This window comes from Ischnura elegans, chromosome 4, assembly GCF_921293095.1.
Source record: "Ischnura elegans chromosome 4, ioIscEleg1.1, whole genome shotgun sequence".
NCBI classification, from domain to species: domain Eukaryota; kingdom Metazoa; phylum Arthropoda; class Insecta; order Odonata; family Coenagrionidae; genus Ischnura; species Ischnura elegans.
The window spans coordinates 44,131,865-44,147,411 of record NC_060249.1 but is presented as its reverse complement, the minus strand read 5'-3'; the positions used below and the strand labels follow the sequence as shown (position 1 = coordinate 44,147,411).

At 34.7% G+C, this 15,547-nt stretch overlaps 1 protein-coding gene across 1 annotated transcript; it reads right to left on the bottom strand.

Annotated features, from left to right (window-relative positions):
• Nucleotides 1-3,567: 3,567 nt before the first annotated feature.
• Nucleotides 3,568-15,513, bottom strand: LOC124157380 (ubiquitin carboxyl-terminal hydrolase MINDY-3 homolog). The gene is made up of 10 exons (XM_046532054.1): nucleotides 15,263-15,513; nucleotides 14,959-15,092; nucleotides 14,499-14,812; nucleotides 14,113-14,227; nucleotides 13,040-13,193; nucleotides 11,897-12,034; nucleotides 9,989-10,148; nucleotides 7,373-7,532; nucleotides 6,774-6,998; nucleotides 3,568-5,480 (listed from the first exon to the last, which is right to left on the bottom strand). Exons 1-9 carry the CDS (start codon nucleotides 15,366-15,368, stop codon nucleotides 6,852-6,854), a joined length of 1,428 nt encoding a protein of 475 aa, XP_046388010.1. The 5' UTR covers nucleotides 15,369-15,513; the 3' UTR covers nucleotides 3,568-5,480; nucleotides 6,774-6,851.
• Nucleotides 15,514-15,547: the final 34 nt, after the last annotated feature.

The following is a 15,547-nucleotide window of genomic DNA, read 5'->3' as shown; positions in this document are numbered from 1 at the left end:
CACGATTTTACAATGCTGCACCCCTTACCATGTCTTTGGGGGCCAATTCATTGTGGTCCCTCCCTAAAAAATGTATTTGCAAGGAAAACTTTCTTGCTGAAAGGTCAAAAGATCAACTATTCTGAGGATAAATGCAATTTTCTTAGGGAAGATGACTTGGTTAAGAAGTGTCTGGGTGAACTTTCATAAAAATGAGCAATAAATCATCACCAATGACCTGCTACCGATTTCACATGGCACACGCTTGTTAGTTAGAATCTATGAACTAAGTACCTAACTGTATCAGGTATTTTGGATCGTGAACTATATGAATTGTGTTCAGCATCACTTCATTGAAGTAGGTACTCCAATGAATTTGGATATATGCTAACTAGATGGGAACATCGTAAATGAAAATTATCTTTCTAATGAGACAATCTCTGAATACTATGAGGTTAAGATTTATTGCATTGTGTTGAACGAAAAATTTCATCAGATTGAAATTTGGTCACTGCTTCACAAGATCATTTGAAGGCCTGGTTACACGATACATTAACACGTACGGGTTAATGTCTAAATGTATGAACGCGTGAATGATCACGAAAATGTACCGTGTGACCACCCAACTTTTGCGAATGCATGAACGGAAAATAGAACCTGTTCTAATTTGGTTCATGCATTCGTACATGTTCCGTTCCGGTCCACCAAAGTCATTTGTGCAAACGTACATTAACTTGTACGTGTCAATGTACCGTGTAACCAGGCCTAAAGAGGAAGTTTCCCATCTGTATTGTAATTAGAAATGATCACATATTTTCTGGTAAGAATAATTTCCGCGCATCAATTCCTCCAATTAGTTTTTCTTGCTGGTGATAGTTGCGGGTCAACCTGTGGTCAGCTGGCCACCACCATCCAAACCCTCATATGTAATGCCTTCACACGAAATTGGTCAAAAAACATCCATGATAGTAGGCTCCAAGGCAGGGTTGGGACCTGAGAAATCTGATTGCTTCCACTCTAATTTTTACCTTTTTAGAATACTCAACCTTGCTTCTAATCATGGCTTTAGTCATTACCCTTGTCGAATAATGATTATTCTCGTTTTTTTTATCTACGTTTGATGATTAATTTCAGTGATTTCACTTATTTTTAGAGCCAAACAGAGCCACAGCAACTGAAACACAGAAGTGATACAAAAAGGCATATTATTTTGCACTTGAGCTCAGAGCTGGTTCATTATCAGCCACTCTATGTCCCGAGAAGATTCATTTATTGCCATGGTGAAATGTACTGCGAGTGGGTGCAGAGTTGTCAATTCCTCCAAGGCATGCTTTTTTGAATAAATTCCACCTGTCTCTGCACAGAGGTGGTTCATTTTTTCGTCTGGCACTGTAGAACATTAAGATTTCTTTCAGAATCTTTGGTCAATGGCTGCAAGCTATTACTTATTTCATATATTAGTTGGCCCTTTTTGACAAATTTTTTCATCTCTCATTGTTTATGGGTTTAATTTGTTTGTTCTTGAGGCACTTCCACCATAATCTTGGGAAAGTCAATTTCACATGGATGTGGTGATACTTATGGAAGAGTATTGGAAACAGCTGTGATTTTTTAATGTATGTTGCAATGAAGGGATCCATTGTCATTTGACAGTGCAGTTTATATTGCTTCTTAAATGGATTACATTCTTTAGTAGGCATGTTATCTCTTGTACGATGAGTGAGGTAGATCCAATTGGCAGGTTTTCAATTACAAATATTAGTAAAAAACCTCAGTGTTTCTCATTCTGTATTTGAGAATCGATGGGTGTGAAAAATCTCAGTTCTTGTTCAAGTGAAAGGGTATTTTGATGTCTACAATTTACTTAAAAATAGTAAAGTATTTAGAATCAATATTTAAGTAAATAGAGTCAATAGAAGTAAATATTTTAGAATCACAGTAGAGGAATATAAATTTTTATCCCAATGCATGAGATAAGTATGCGATAAATAGTTCATTGGTTGATTGATGCTTTGAAGAATTGCAGAATTTTATGTTAAGCATAAGCATAAAAAATTTTGTTGCTGCATTCCAGTTTAAAAAAATTAAAATGGCCAACATTTTCATTATTTAAAATATATTTTCAGGAGTAAATTCTATAAGAGCAATAATGATGAAAATGATAATACATTGTGCTAAAATAATTGTCATTGATCTTTAATCAACATATGTACTGTCTATACCCTAATGGCAGTGGCGCAGTGAGGGTGGGGTTATGGGGGATAAACCCCCCCCCCTCTGAGAGCTCAGAGAAATTTTTAAGTTTTATCAATTTAATTGGATTAATATTACTTTTAGAATATTATTAGGATTAATTAAATATCCCTCAAAAAGCTGTAAAACTTGCCATTTTGAACCCCTAGTCTTAAAAGATTTCTGGGGGAGGGCCCCCACATCTCCCGCTTACCCTGGCAGGTATTCTATACCCCTGGACCCTGAAGTATTGGTTGTGCCTAAAACTCCCCCTAGCCTTAATTCTTAGCTGCGCCTCTGCCTTATGGTACTGTCCAAATGCACCCAATTCTCAATTGATGACTGCAATTATAATGGCATTGTGTCAGGTGTTTATGTTTTATCTCATTATTAAAGACATTAGAGATTTAAGTTTTTATTATTTGCTTTTCTTATTATGTGCATGATTCATATTTCATAGCTAATTTTCAGTTTCATTCTTTTGCAAAATTTATTGTTTGTGTCGTTTAAGGCTATTATTATTAGCTATAAGAAATAAAGCAGTTGATGTTATTAATTTAACCAATAGGTGCATTAGACCATATTAATGATTTAAATGCTATCTTAATTAGTGGATCACAATGCTGAAATTTTTAAGATTGTTTTTTACTGTGATAAACTTTAAATCTTGCAAATGAAGGACAAATTGTCATGAGAAAGCCTTAAATCCTGCCATGGAAACTGTTAATGCCTTTGATGTGGATAGTTTGTCTATTGTGTATGTGGTTATTTTCGTAGTACAGAGCCTGCTTCACAGGAGACAGGAGGGTAAAGTTAATTGGAGCTCTAATTGATATATGGCTCTCCTCCGTCCTAAAAAAATCCAAGCAATTTATAAGCACTATGCATGGCTTCAATCCCAATGCATTATCTTGAAAGACTTTTTGATCAAAATTTTAAATTCAGTGAATTTGTAGTGGTAGTAATTTATTTTGAGAATGTAGATACAACTAAATAGGACATTATTTTGTTGTCAAGATGCAACAAAATAAGCTCAAAAAGTGCCATATTAATGTCTAAATTAACTGAACAATTGAATATATAAATCAATGCTGTTCTAGCTGTAATCATAGGAAAATCGAATAAATTTTCTGGAATACTATGTATCAAAATAAATATGTATGGAATGCCAATGTAACAGATGCTGTGGGATTTATAATGTACTGTTATTTAATTATTCTATATACATCGCTTAATTAATTTTATAGTCTGGCCTTTTGTTAGTTCATTTAATTGCTCAATAGAACTAATGGTGAAATTTCCTTTCCATCTAAATTAGCAGTAAATTTTACATCTTAAAGAAGTCATATTTCAAGATATTTTAGACAGCCATGATTATTTATTATTCAAAGTACATCATTTTAAGATCTCATGGTTTAATTTGGTAAGGGGTGAACCAGGAAGGATAAAGTTTGTGTGCGTGTTTATTCAGGGTAAAATTTACTCTGAAATAAGTAGAATGTAAGGTGGGATAGTTTGTTATTTCTCTGAAATGTTATATAAATGTATGTGTAAATTATGTGGTGAGATAGACATATTTGGATGTGCCACGGCAACTTCTGATACTGTAATGAATTGGAGCTATTTATTTTGTTGTCATTTTCCACTTGTTGTGTGGCTAATGTGTGTGTTCTGTATATTTGGCCTCCAGTGGCAGTGAAAGAATAGGTGCAAATCATCTCAGGTGATTTAACAAAATGGGTTTTCTTGTTTTTGCGAAAGATTTGTGACTCCATTGTCATTTCACAATTTTTCTTGGTGTATTCTTGTTGTAATCAAGGCTAACATCACACTATGTTTTTTGTGTCTAGTTGATATTTTCTGTTCAAATAAATTGTGATCTTGCTTGAAAAATATTTAAAAAATTGATCGACATTTCCTTCAATTAATTGGTAGAATAGAAACAACATTTTAAATCGTCAACATCATGGTTAATCTAATGTGTAAGTATGTATGTGACATGCAAGAAAGGGTTCAGATTTTGATAAATACTGTTATTATTATGCTTATTCTGTCATGTCTAACAATTTTCATGTATTTTTTCTGAATTGGAATCACATTGGAACGACAACAAGCACTTTTTGTCCAGATATATCTTCTAGACAGTAGGTACGTATTTCATATTGTATGATTACTATTTCATCAGTAAGTCCGACTGATTGAATGTCAATAAAAATATTCAAAATCAATATCTCCAAATGTAGGTGAGTGGTGTGTGCAGGATTGGCACTGAAATTTTATCAATAGTATTCATTAATTATTTAAATCAAATGACTGTTTTGGCATTTATATAAGGTTTACAATCAATATTTAACCCTGGCAAAGAACTGTTATCACATTGGAATTTGTCTCAGTTTACATTATTATCAGGGCTATGAATTTCAAAAATTATTTTTATCTTTGTATTATACCTAGGCATTCAAGGCAGTACACAGTATTAGAAGAAATAATGTTTCCTTTTGTTGGCACTCACTAACATGGAAATTGATGCCATGAAAGACAATTAGATGGGTTACCCTAAAAGCATAAATTATTTTCATATTACACTAATACTTGAAATTAAAGCAAAATACATTCATGGAAATAAAGCACATAAAGGTTTCAAAGCTATACTCAAACAATGTGACAGGAATACAGATGACCAGTAATTTTCTTGATAACACTCTTTCCACTAAGATATGGAACTGATTTTGTACAAGAAATTAACTTATTTTGTAGTTTAAATTATTCATACAAAGGCCGGCTAATCTTTGCGTTGGAATATTTTTGTATTATCAACTTCTATTAATGGCTGTACAGAGAAAATTTCAAAATACTTAGAGGGGAAATAAAGCTTCCAAATACGTACTTCTGTCAGTCTATTAGACTGTTTCCAAACAAACTTATCATCATCCCACAACTGTAACACATTTGCACAAGTGACTAACAAAGACATAAGTTCTTTCCTGAACATATATACATAGATAAAAATTGCTTTGTATGGCCCCCTCAAGTCAGAAAAATTACCACTGTTTTACAATAGTTTATGTACAATTGAGGGATATATGTGGCCTTTAGGCTATAGCTGATATAGCAGAAGACTGAAATTAAGATTGTGGTATCCATGTGGCTGGAGAAATTGTTTCTAAATGAGAAACAACCCCTAACACATATTCTTCCCAGGTTTCCACAGCCCTATCTTTGCTCCAAATACAGCCACCGAGATCCAAATAGGATTACTTGTCAGGCCCCTGGAATGTTATCGAGAGAGAATGAATATAATAATTTCCATTAAAGGGAATATATAATTTCCATTAAGACAACATTTACTTCAGCAACAATTTTTTTAACTAGAGACATTGGAACCAAGTTCTGTTTATGGATATGTTGGTAATAGCCTCTTATGCTTAACTATGCACTCATATTTGTACATTTATTTCTTGAAAACTGAGTGTTTAACACAGAGGTCCAAATTCCCTTCTCCAGCTTATAAAAAACACATTGACAACAAAGAAATTCCTACGGCTGACAAAAGAAGAAATGTAAGATTTTCAAGTAAGAAATGACATTGTATACTAAATATATTCTATTTATACGGTAAAAAAACAATTTAATCTTCATCTTTCACTTAAACGCTAATGCCCAAGAATGATTTGTAAATACAGATGAGGACCTCAAATCGGGAAAGCTTGGGACCAAAAAGGATTTCTGGTCTTCGTGGTATATTTTATTTATTAGTTCATTTATAAATGCGTTCAGGCTCTTGTGCTCAATATTTAAGATCCCTACGTGTCCCTGCCTAGGTTTTTAGCGAATGTTCATAGCGTGTGCTAACTTCCTACTCATCCCAGAACAAGGCTCGGAGAGAGGTGCCACGAGGTGGCTAGTCGAAACACTAAGCAGAGGAATTTTCAAATGTTCCTGATTTCTGGATTCCAGTTTTTTGATCCTCAGCTATATTTGTAAATTCAAAAAGTAGAATCTAAAATGCAGAGGCTCTACTCTGCAAGACAATTTTTTATTTGAGCACTTATAACCTTAATTTCATAATTACTTGATTAAAAACACAATAGGAGAGGGTACAAATTTGTGGTGGCCACCAAAAGGAGGCCAGACTGCGCATCCTCTTCAATAAAGATTAGATTTCACAAGAAATGACATTATATATTTAGATAATTCTATATTGTAGGATATTTGCAGATGTTGAAATCAGTTTTAAAAAATTTATGAGGCAGAACAGATTTTCAAAGATAGTTTTATCCATCAATAGCTTTAACACTGGTACCTGAAGCTCAAGTTTGATCCACAGGAAACATAAGGTTAACATCATTGAAATGATTCATATGCATCAGTTAAAAGAGCCATCCACAAGAAGTATCTAACATGTAAGAAGATGAAATATTTAAAGAACATTCCAACAGAGAAGTTAGCCAAAGAAAAATTCATATAGGACTATAATCTTGGGGCTACGAGTTAAGGGAAGAAATAACCTGAACCGAAGAAAACACATGGTTGAGCTAAGACGAAAAAAAAAATTAACTTACCAGGCTGAAGTGAAAGGAGCTTGGTGGAAGATGAGAGCAGGAATTGATATATGAGGTATAGCCCTACGAAAATTAGTGCTAATTAAGTGAAGGTGTTAGACCTCCCTTCCATTGCACTTCTATACTAGGCCACTTTGTCTGCAAACAGGTTAACATGGAATTACTCTCCAAAATACAACTAACATCACATTCCAAGAGCACAGCATTTCCCTCCCAGTATTCAACCTGAAACAAAGCAAGTGATTATGTATGTGGAGGTATAGTTAATAAGATAAAATAATAATTGGGTTGCAAGTTCATATCATAGGTGACTTCTTTGGGAAAATGAATTCAAATTGGACATTATTTTGTTGAAATAACCCATATTATATATGTATGTTTTAAAACACTGAGTTCCATCACTTTGTACAAGCTCAAAAAAAAGAGAGTAACTTAACAGTAAATACTCAATACATAGTTAATATACTATAAATTAAGTATAAATATTATTTTTTGTCACATGATTGAATAAAGCCTAATAGAACAACTTGTGATTATGAAAGGGGCCTTCATTAAAAAAAATAAATACTAATAACAAATTTAATTAGCTTTAAGAGTACCTTGCCACTGGGAGAAGATCGAGCCAAGCCATTATAATGATAAAGTGTAAAGACATCAGGCATTGATCTCTTTTCTTCCGGGAAAAACTCTTCCATAAAAGAGGTTAAGAGAATTATTCCAAGGTTTTCAGAATCAAGCTTCTTTCTCATAATATCCACACTGAAAAAAAAAATTTCTCTAAATTACCAATATTTTTAATACAGATTATTATTATACTTCCATGCACCTCCACATCTGTATACATAATTTTAAATTATGCAAGCAAAAAATAAAATATGTAATCAAAATCAAGCAACTAGGCTAAATTATGCCACATTTGAAGAAACATAGGTATACCAAAGAAAATTGTAATGTTTACCAAACTTTGGGTAAAAATAAGCATGGAATATGCATTCAAAACAATAACAGCCTATCACACCTACGATTTCTCTTTAGCTGAAATTAATTCACAAAGTATAATTAAACATGCATAATACAATAACCTGGCTTGTTTTCTGTTGTGTGCATTTAGTCAGAATATAACGTAATGTATTGAGTTTTCGGCATATTATTGAACTAGGTACTATGCTATTGTATTAAATATAGTAAATTAATCCAATGAATTCAGTAAAAATTAATTTAGGAAAATATCTACTATTCTATGAAAATTCTTTATAATTTGAAATAAATTTGGAAAAAAATTACTAATATTGTATTTGCCTCATGGTTCATAAGCAAGAGGCAAAGAGTAAAATGTGGAATATATCTGCAACTTTTAATTTTATTGGAAGCTGGCAGAAGTTTTAGCCGTAGATAATCAATGTAATTGTCATCATGATCAGCCATCAATTATAAGATTGTTTGATGCAGCTCTCCACTCAGTTCTCCTATGGGCCAATCATTTAACACCTACATACAGCAGACTACCGATTATCTGGCAGCGGCATATCCGTGGATGATTTTCACTATCGTTCAACGTTTTCCACGATCTTTATAAAAAATAAATAAAATTGGACACAAAATCACCAGAATTCCTGCATATTAATGCTAGGATACACTGGGCTTATTATTTCCATTAGAATCCCCTTCATAAAACGGAAGCGACCGCATGCTAGCTGCATTCACTGGAGCTCAGTGTTCCTGTTTTCCAAGCCTCGCAGTATGCGACCACGCTCTGTGATCACGGATACACGTCCTGCAGCGTTGCAACCCGGGCAACTTGTGCGAGACAAGACTGCATGGCGTGGTGCCCGACAGTGTAGTTTCTGACGTCGGGCAGTGGTTTTGAAGCATTCATGCAAACTAATTTTCTGTATCCATTATCACGCAGCCACGGATGCATGTTTTTCGAAACCAGGTTTTATATGAAGCAGTAGGAATAAGAGTACATAAAATCATTTTATCGTCGCGACAAAGATCGCGGTCTGGCAAAGAAAGCTCAACGAGTCCAAGAAGCACTTTCAAATAACAGAATAAGTGCATTAATAAAAGGTAATCTCCGGTGTACATAAATTATGAACATAACAAGACAGTTTTGGTTAGGTATCCGTGTTTTCCAATTGTTCGTGCCGTCTCTACCCATCATTAGCCCATATAATCGGGAGTGCTGTAATTCTTCTGCTCCACATCCCTTATCACCTGCTCCATGCGTCTCATCAATGGCCTCCCTCTGCCACTCTTCCCTTCCACCTGTCTTTCGACGATAATTTTCATCAGACCTTCGTGTCTCAAGATATGGCTGATTAAACTTACCTGTCTTCTACCCAAGGTTTCCAAAAGACTTCTCTTCTTAGAACTTCTGCATTACTCACATGATCTAGCCATTTTATGTACATCACTCTTCTGTAGCACCGTGTTTCCAGTTTTCAATCAGTATTTCTACGGTGCTGTCATTGTCCATGCCTCACTGCCATGAAGAAGCATGCCCTTGTTACTATCTTCGACTTCAACACTTATATTTTCAGCAGCAAGACAACTCTTTCTGAGGAATACCCTTTTGGCTTGGACTATTCTACTGACTACTTCCTTCTTGCTTCATCCAGTATAAGTTACTCAGCTACTCAAGTTGCAGAACTCATTCACCTCCTCAAGCTTATGGTTTCCAAGTTACAGGTTAGTCTTCACCTCTTCCCTCCCACTGCAGACCAATACTTTTGTTTTCTTTGCACTGATTTTCAGCTTATATCTGTACTTATAATGTACTCTCTTAATCAGCCTGCGACGCTTGGACGATGACACTTGCAGAGAAGTGAAGAGTGGAAGCATTCAAAATGTGGTGCAACCAAAATATGAAGTTATAATGGATTGGCCAAGTCAGTTACAAGTAGTGCTGAGAAGAGTGGGGGTAAAAAAAAGTCTTCTAAAAACCTTAAGGAGAAGACAGGATTATGAGGCATAAAGGCCTTAAGAAAACAATCGTAAAAGGATAGTTGGAAGGGAAGAAGGGCAAGGGACAGCCATTTTGAATTACATAGGACAGGTAATAAATGATGTAAAAGATAAGAAATACATATGTAATCATGAAAAGGCTAGCAGATAGGAGAGTGGAATGGAGAGCTGTATCAAACCAACCTTAGGACTGTGGACTTATAATGATGATGAATTAATAAATGAGAGTACTGTGAATGATTACTTACTACTCAGGATCAGACACCAAATCAAGGGCAGTGAGAACATCTTGCAGCAGTACAGAAGAAATAAAATTGTTTCCTTCAGGGTCAAAACTTTTGAAAACACGCCTAGCTGTTTCACTGGGTGTCTCAGGACTAACAAGCTTCCTTTCTTGAGAAAATAACACTGAAAATTGCATAAGAAATTTATATTCATAAATTGTAAATATGTGCAAGAACACTATTACTTGACTTAAATAACTATCTATTTCAGTTATCTATACAAATATTTCAGACAGTGATTGAAGTTTCATTGGTTCATGTATGAATATGACCTGTCAAGGCAATTTAATTACAATATGATGAAAATACTGTTTCATAACAACAACAAGCTACTTACATTATAGGATACAGAATTATGTGGCAACATAGAACCCATAATCAACTACATTTTTGGTTGGGTTATGATGATGCAGTTCAAGACAAAATATAATTCCAAATTTCAATAATATCGTTTAAAAAATACTGCATTCATAGAATAAATTGTTAGATGAGCAAGAAATTAAAACTAAGCTAAATACATATATGCTGACGAATAACTTATTTGAATTGAAATTTTTTTTAGCAGCTAGAGTCAAACACGAACAGGGCCAGATTTACCCCTAAGTTACGCTATAGACACCTCTCCATTGAGCGCCCCTCCTCACTTGAGCCCCCTCCCCGATTTTAATGACAAGGCATAGCCACTTGTATGAGGTAAGGTTCAGAAAAAAGGAATAAACAGATATATGGCTGACAGCATAAGTTTATGCTTTAAATTTTATGCAGGGAAAACATACACAATTCAATTTAAAAAAACAGCTTGGAGTAAAACGACATGAAACAGTTTAACTTTTATGCAACTAAAACACTTTATGAATGTCCTCTCCAAAAATAACGTCTAGCCTTAATTCATACAACAAAAAAGAGGAGTAACTTTAAAAATAAAAACATTACGCACTGCTGTAACTAAATGAACTGCGTTAGCAGACATTTTAAATTGAACAAAGCCTCTAAAAAACAAATACGGCCAACTGCATATCTTCCTGCAATATCTTTTAGAGAAATTAAAGTGCAGTTTAAAAACTTGAATGAAGACAATGGGGCCTGCCTCAAGCATGACGAGAACTACTTCAAAAGTTTCCTTCTTGTCTTCTTTTCGGCAAATTCATTAATCATGGCATCGCAGTTCAAGTTCTGCTATACATAATCGTAACTTAGCACATTTAAAGCCCTAGCCAAGAGGCCAACTGCAGGCAGAAGAAACCCACATAATAAGCCTGCTGATGGCGGTGCCCTTTGAGGCGCCTCCAGTACAGGTCATTGCCGATTGCCTAACAGAAGGCGCTCCTTGGACTGCGACGCCCCTAGGCACGTGCCTATTTTGCCTTACGGTAAATCTGGCCCTGAACATGAGGGCGATCTCATGGGGAGGAATAGAATCCTAAGACGTGAAGTTATTCTCCAAGTTGAGTAGTCCGAACTATGAAAACAAAAGTCTCCCATGGTTCATCATCAAAGTTAGTAATTCTTTGCCTCTAACATTCCCACCATCATTGTCATAGCACCACGTTTCACTGTTATAAATAAGTTTCCCAAAGTGCCTTCTCTTTCATATTGTGCCCCCTGTCTCTTGTATATTACCAGTCAATTTTGAAATGAAAAACAATTCCCACACGCATTACTGTGGTGGCATTGCATTTTACAGCATTCGCTGATTTTCTGATGACCAGAATCAACTTAGATGATAGGTTAAAATAATCAAAAATTTATATATCCCACCATTGGCTGCCAACTCTTCTCACGACAATCGTTGGGCAAAATGGGATAGAACAAAGATATTTCATAATTTGACAAAAAGTACATGAAAGCAAAATGAAATTATGATCAACAAACCTGTTAAATGAGTATCACTGCCCATAACCCATACAGGATTCTTAGGGTTCTTGAAGAAAGAGCCTACTTCACAATATCGGAGATGCTCGAGCAGTGCAAGAAAACCTATTTCACTTTGGCTGTCAATGCCCCTAAGTTCTGCAAGATAGGGAAAAAAGTAATATGTAAATCCATGCATCATATCATTTTCTAAATTAAATAAAAAATCCATCACCATAGCACTAAAACTTTGATCCTAAAGCAAGTAAGCCATGAGCTGAAATATTGAAAGCAGAAAGACTTAATTTATTGATATCTCTTAGAAAATTCAGCTGAGTAAACTAATTTTTAGCTTATTTCCCCTAAATAAAAAAGTAAGAAGACCATCTATAGTATTTAATAAATCATTTAACTAGTTGATGATAATAATTATTAAGTTCAAACATTAACCAATAAAATTTCTATTCTTCATTCCCATACTGAATTAATGAAACACTGCCAGCTCAGAATCAATTATGAACTCAAGAAAAGGGAATATTTTTCATCCACAACGCATAACTTACTAACATATATTAGCTATTACATAAAATATTACTATTATAACATAAAACTATTACATATAACAAACATATCTACAATAATATGAAAATGAAAAATCACAACTTGTGTTACTTCTGAAGCAACTATGGCTGAGGATACAAAGCTCCTTCTATACAAAAAGATTATCAGTCATAAATCTTTTTCTTAACCTGGAAAAAATATATGCTCTATCCAAAAAACTTAATCCCTATGTATTTAAAGGAATCAAGTGATATTTTGTGGAATGGGATGAATTATAAGCTTGGTTAAAAACACAGCTAAGTATCATTGAATTAATGAAGTGAGTATTGTCGATAATATAGTCGAATTAATGATGAAGTGTACTTACAACCAAGATAAACAGCTTTTACTCCTTACTTCCTCGTGAGAGTAATACATATACTAACGTGTAATGATAGTTCATACGCCTTATAAATTAGTAGTAATTCCTATTTCCCTATGGAATACGACTTACAGCAACAATGACTGTCATTAGTAAGAAAACAGCAACTCATAGCATACCACATAATTCGTGTTAATAGTGTGTTAGGACTAAATTAGGTAGATCTTTAGAAATACACTTACTTAAGCCACCGGCATCTTGGTCATGGTCCCAAACATGCCCAACAGCTCGTCCAGTTAGCATTAAGTTTATTAAACTCTGACTTCCATAGCCATATGTTCCGTCAATCAATGCTTCACTACCATCAGACATTTCTACCTTGACCAAATCACAACCCTAAAAAAATTAAGAACACATCATTAAGCAAAAATATAATTTTTATATTTCCTAAGTCTTCTTTATGCCAAGTATCATATTCAACAGAAATGTAAAAAGGATTTCTTTGCAGTTCAACGAAATAGAAAAGATAAAAGACCAGTAGCAAATATATGGAGCATTTGAGGACTAGGACTCCCTCCCCATAAAGGAAGGCCACATAGCGGGGTGCTTGGTCAATACAAGGGCAAGCAAAGATAACTTCACATTAGTCAAGACCACCCAGATTGCCTCCCCTCCCCCCCCCAAAAAAAATTATAATCCAAATTGTCAAGGCCGCAGTCATTGTATAAATATGAACAAAATTAACTGAAAAGTAACAATATTTACTAAAGTGAATATTGGAAAATTAAGCAATTGGATGCAAGACACTCATGTCATAATAATGTCATTTTCTCTCCCACACACTCCCAAGTCAAAAAATATTGTACGCCAGTGGTTTAGAGGTCAACAATGTATCTACATTCACAATCTCAAGATGGATATTCAAGACTGAAATAATATTACAACAATAAAGTGTTATCACACAAAACATACGTTATATATACAGTCCAGATAGACGAAATATTTCATTATACCCATGAGAAAATCTAAACATCATAATTCAGGTGCATATGAAAAGAGATGGTGATAAATCCTGAATAGTACTGATATTGCACAGGAATTAGGTTTGAATATAACTATAAAGACATACTTACGGCAAAATATGAAAACTGAATTGACAGGTTATTGGGGATACTCAAGACAGTAATCATTACACCAATTCATACATTTCAAAAGGTACAGTTCCTTTATTTAATAATGAGATAAGAGGAATTGCTAAAAATAACAGAATAAAGAAATTGTTACTGATAATAAGAATTCATGCAGGATTAAATACCTTAGTCATCAGCACTGAATACAAGAGGAGGAGAACACCAAAAGTTTCCTGTAACATATCTATCCTTTCTTGAAAAAAATCTTCCACTTCCTCTATCGTGTTCACAGTTGTCACCCTGCAATGAAACCATACGTGACCTCAGAAAATCTTAGAGGAGATGCAATTAAACCAGATTCAAGTTCCTTTCTTTGGGAACCCTCAAGTCTAGGATCTGAATACATAATCTGAATAACCTTGTCACTTTCATCGTGAAAATAGAGATTTAAAAAACGAAATTACGAGCATGGAATGTTAACAAAACAATAAATGTTTAATGATTCCCAAATAATACCATAATAATATTGACACCAAATAGAAAATTATTCTCAAAATCGTATCAATATTACCTGAGCAGCGAATGGAAATGCTGGTGCTCTAACTTCTGCCTCTTAGCTCCCGATTCATCGATCAATTTGTTAATTATTTCAGATGTCGATGTTTCTGAAGGCTTTGAGGAACTTCCCTCACCTCCTTCCATGTCTACGTTTTTTTCTGCATCGTCCCCACCATTAAGGCGAGGAACATCGGACAACTCCGTAACTTGATGATCTGAAGGAACATGGACTAAGGAAAATCCTCTTGAAGGGGGCCGAGACTGTGCTTGACTAAGAATTTCACATAATGCCTTGATTAATAGTCTAAGACTATCTTCAGTGCTCACCTGAAAATCGAGATGTTAATGTAAACCACACAAAATGTAACAATAAGATCTACCAACTTACAGATAAATCGAGACGTAATAAACAAAGAGAAAAACTCGTACGCGCTCCGATTAATTAATTACCCACGACCCCTCACCCGACTTACCTGTCTCCATTTATTTCCTATGTTCCCCGATAAAAGAATTTTAAGAATGAATGCTTGAACAGGTGCAATGACAGCACATGGCCCTCCTTCCCATTGCACCAGAGCAGTTGGTTCATCTTCACTGAATTGGAAACCTTGACAATGAAAGAGGAAATGTGACGATAAACACCACTAAGGAGCACTTGATTTACATTAAAACACTCCCATGTCGAAGTCACATAAAAGCAGCTGTTAAATGCATCAAAATGCGCACTTTGGATAATAATTACGACGACAGTACACAAGAAATTGGACAGCTAAGTACCTTGGGCCCATCTTTTAAAAACTTCGTCTTTCACGTATGGTCCCCATAACAACCTTCTTATTTCATTCAACTCATTCTCACAGGGTGAACTAGAACTTTCAGTCATTATTTACGTATTTTATCAACACTAATTTCACAGTACTAACACGAAAACATTCAATTCTAAGTAACCTAAGCCATATATTGTGTCACTTGCTTTGTCAGTTACAGACGCCTATTGCTGATGGTGACCTCTAAAGGCGCTAACAAGTACTGTTCTTTCATCAGTTGACAACGGGAATGCGG

What these genes read in the sequence shown, in the direction of transcription:
- LOC124157380 (XM_046532054.1), bottom strand. Translation starts at nt 15,368, where the DNA reads ATGACTGAAAGTTCTAGTTCACCCTGTGAGAATGAGTTGAATGAAATA. An exon ending in TTTTAAAAGATGGGCCCAAG is followed by an intron (nt 15,093 to 15,262) that starts GTACTTAGCTGT and finishes TTCATTGTCAAG; the next exon opens with GTTTCCAATTCAGTGAAGAT. An exon ending in TAGGAAATAAATGGAGACAG is followed by an intron (nt 14,813 to 14,958) that starts GTAAGTCGGGTG and finishes CTCGATTTTCAG; the next exon opens with GTGAGCACTGAAGATAGTCT.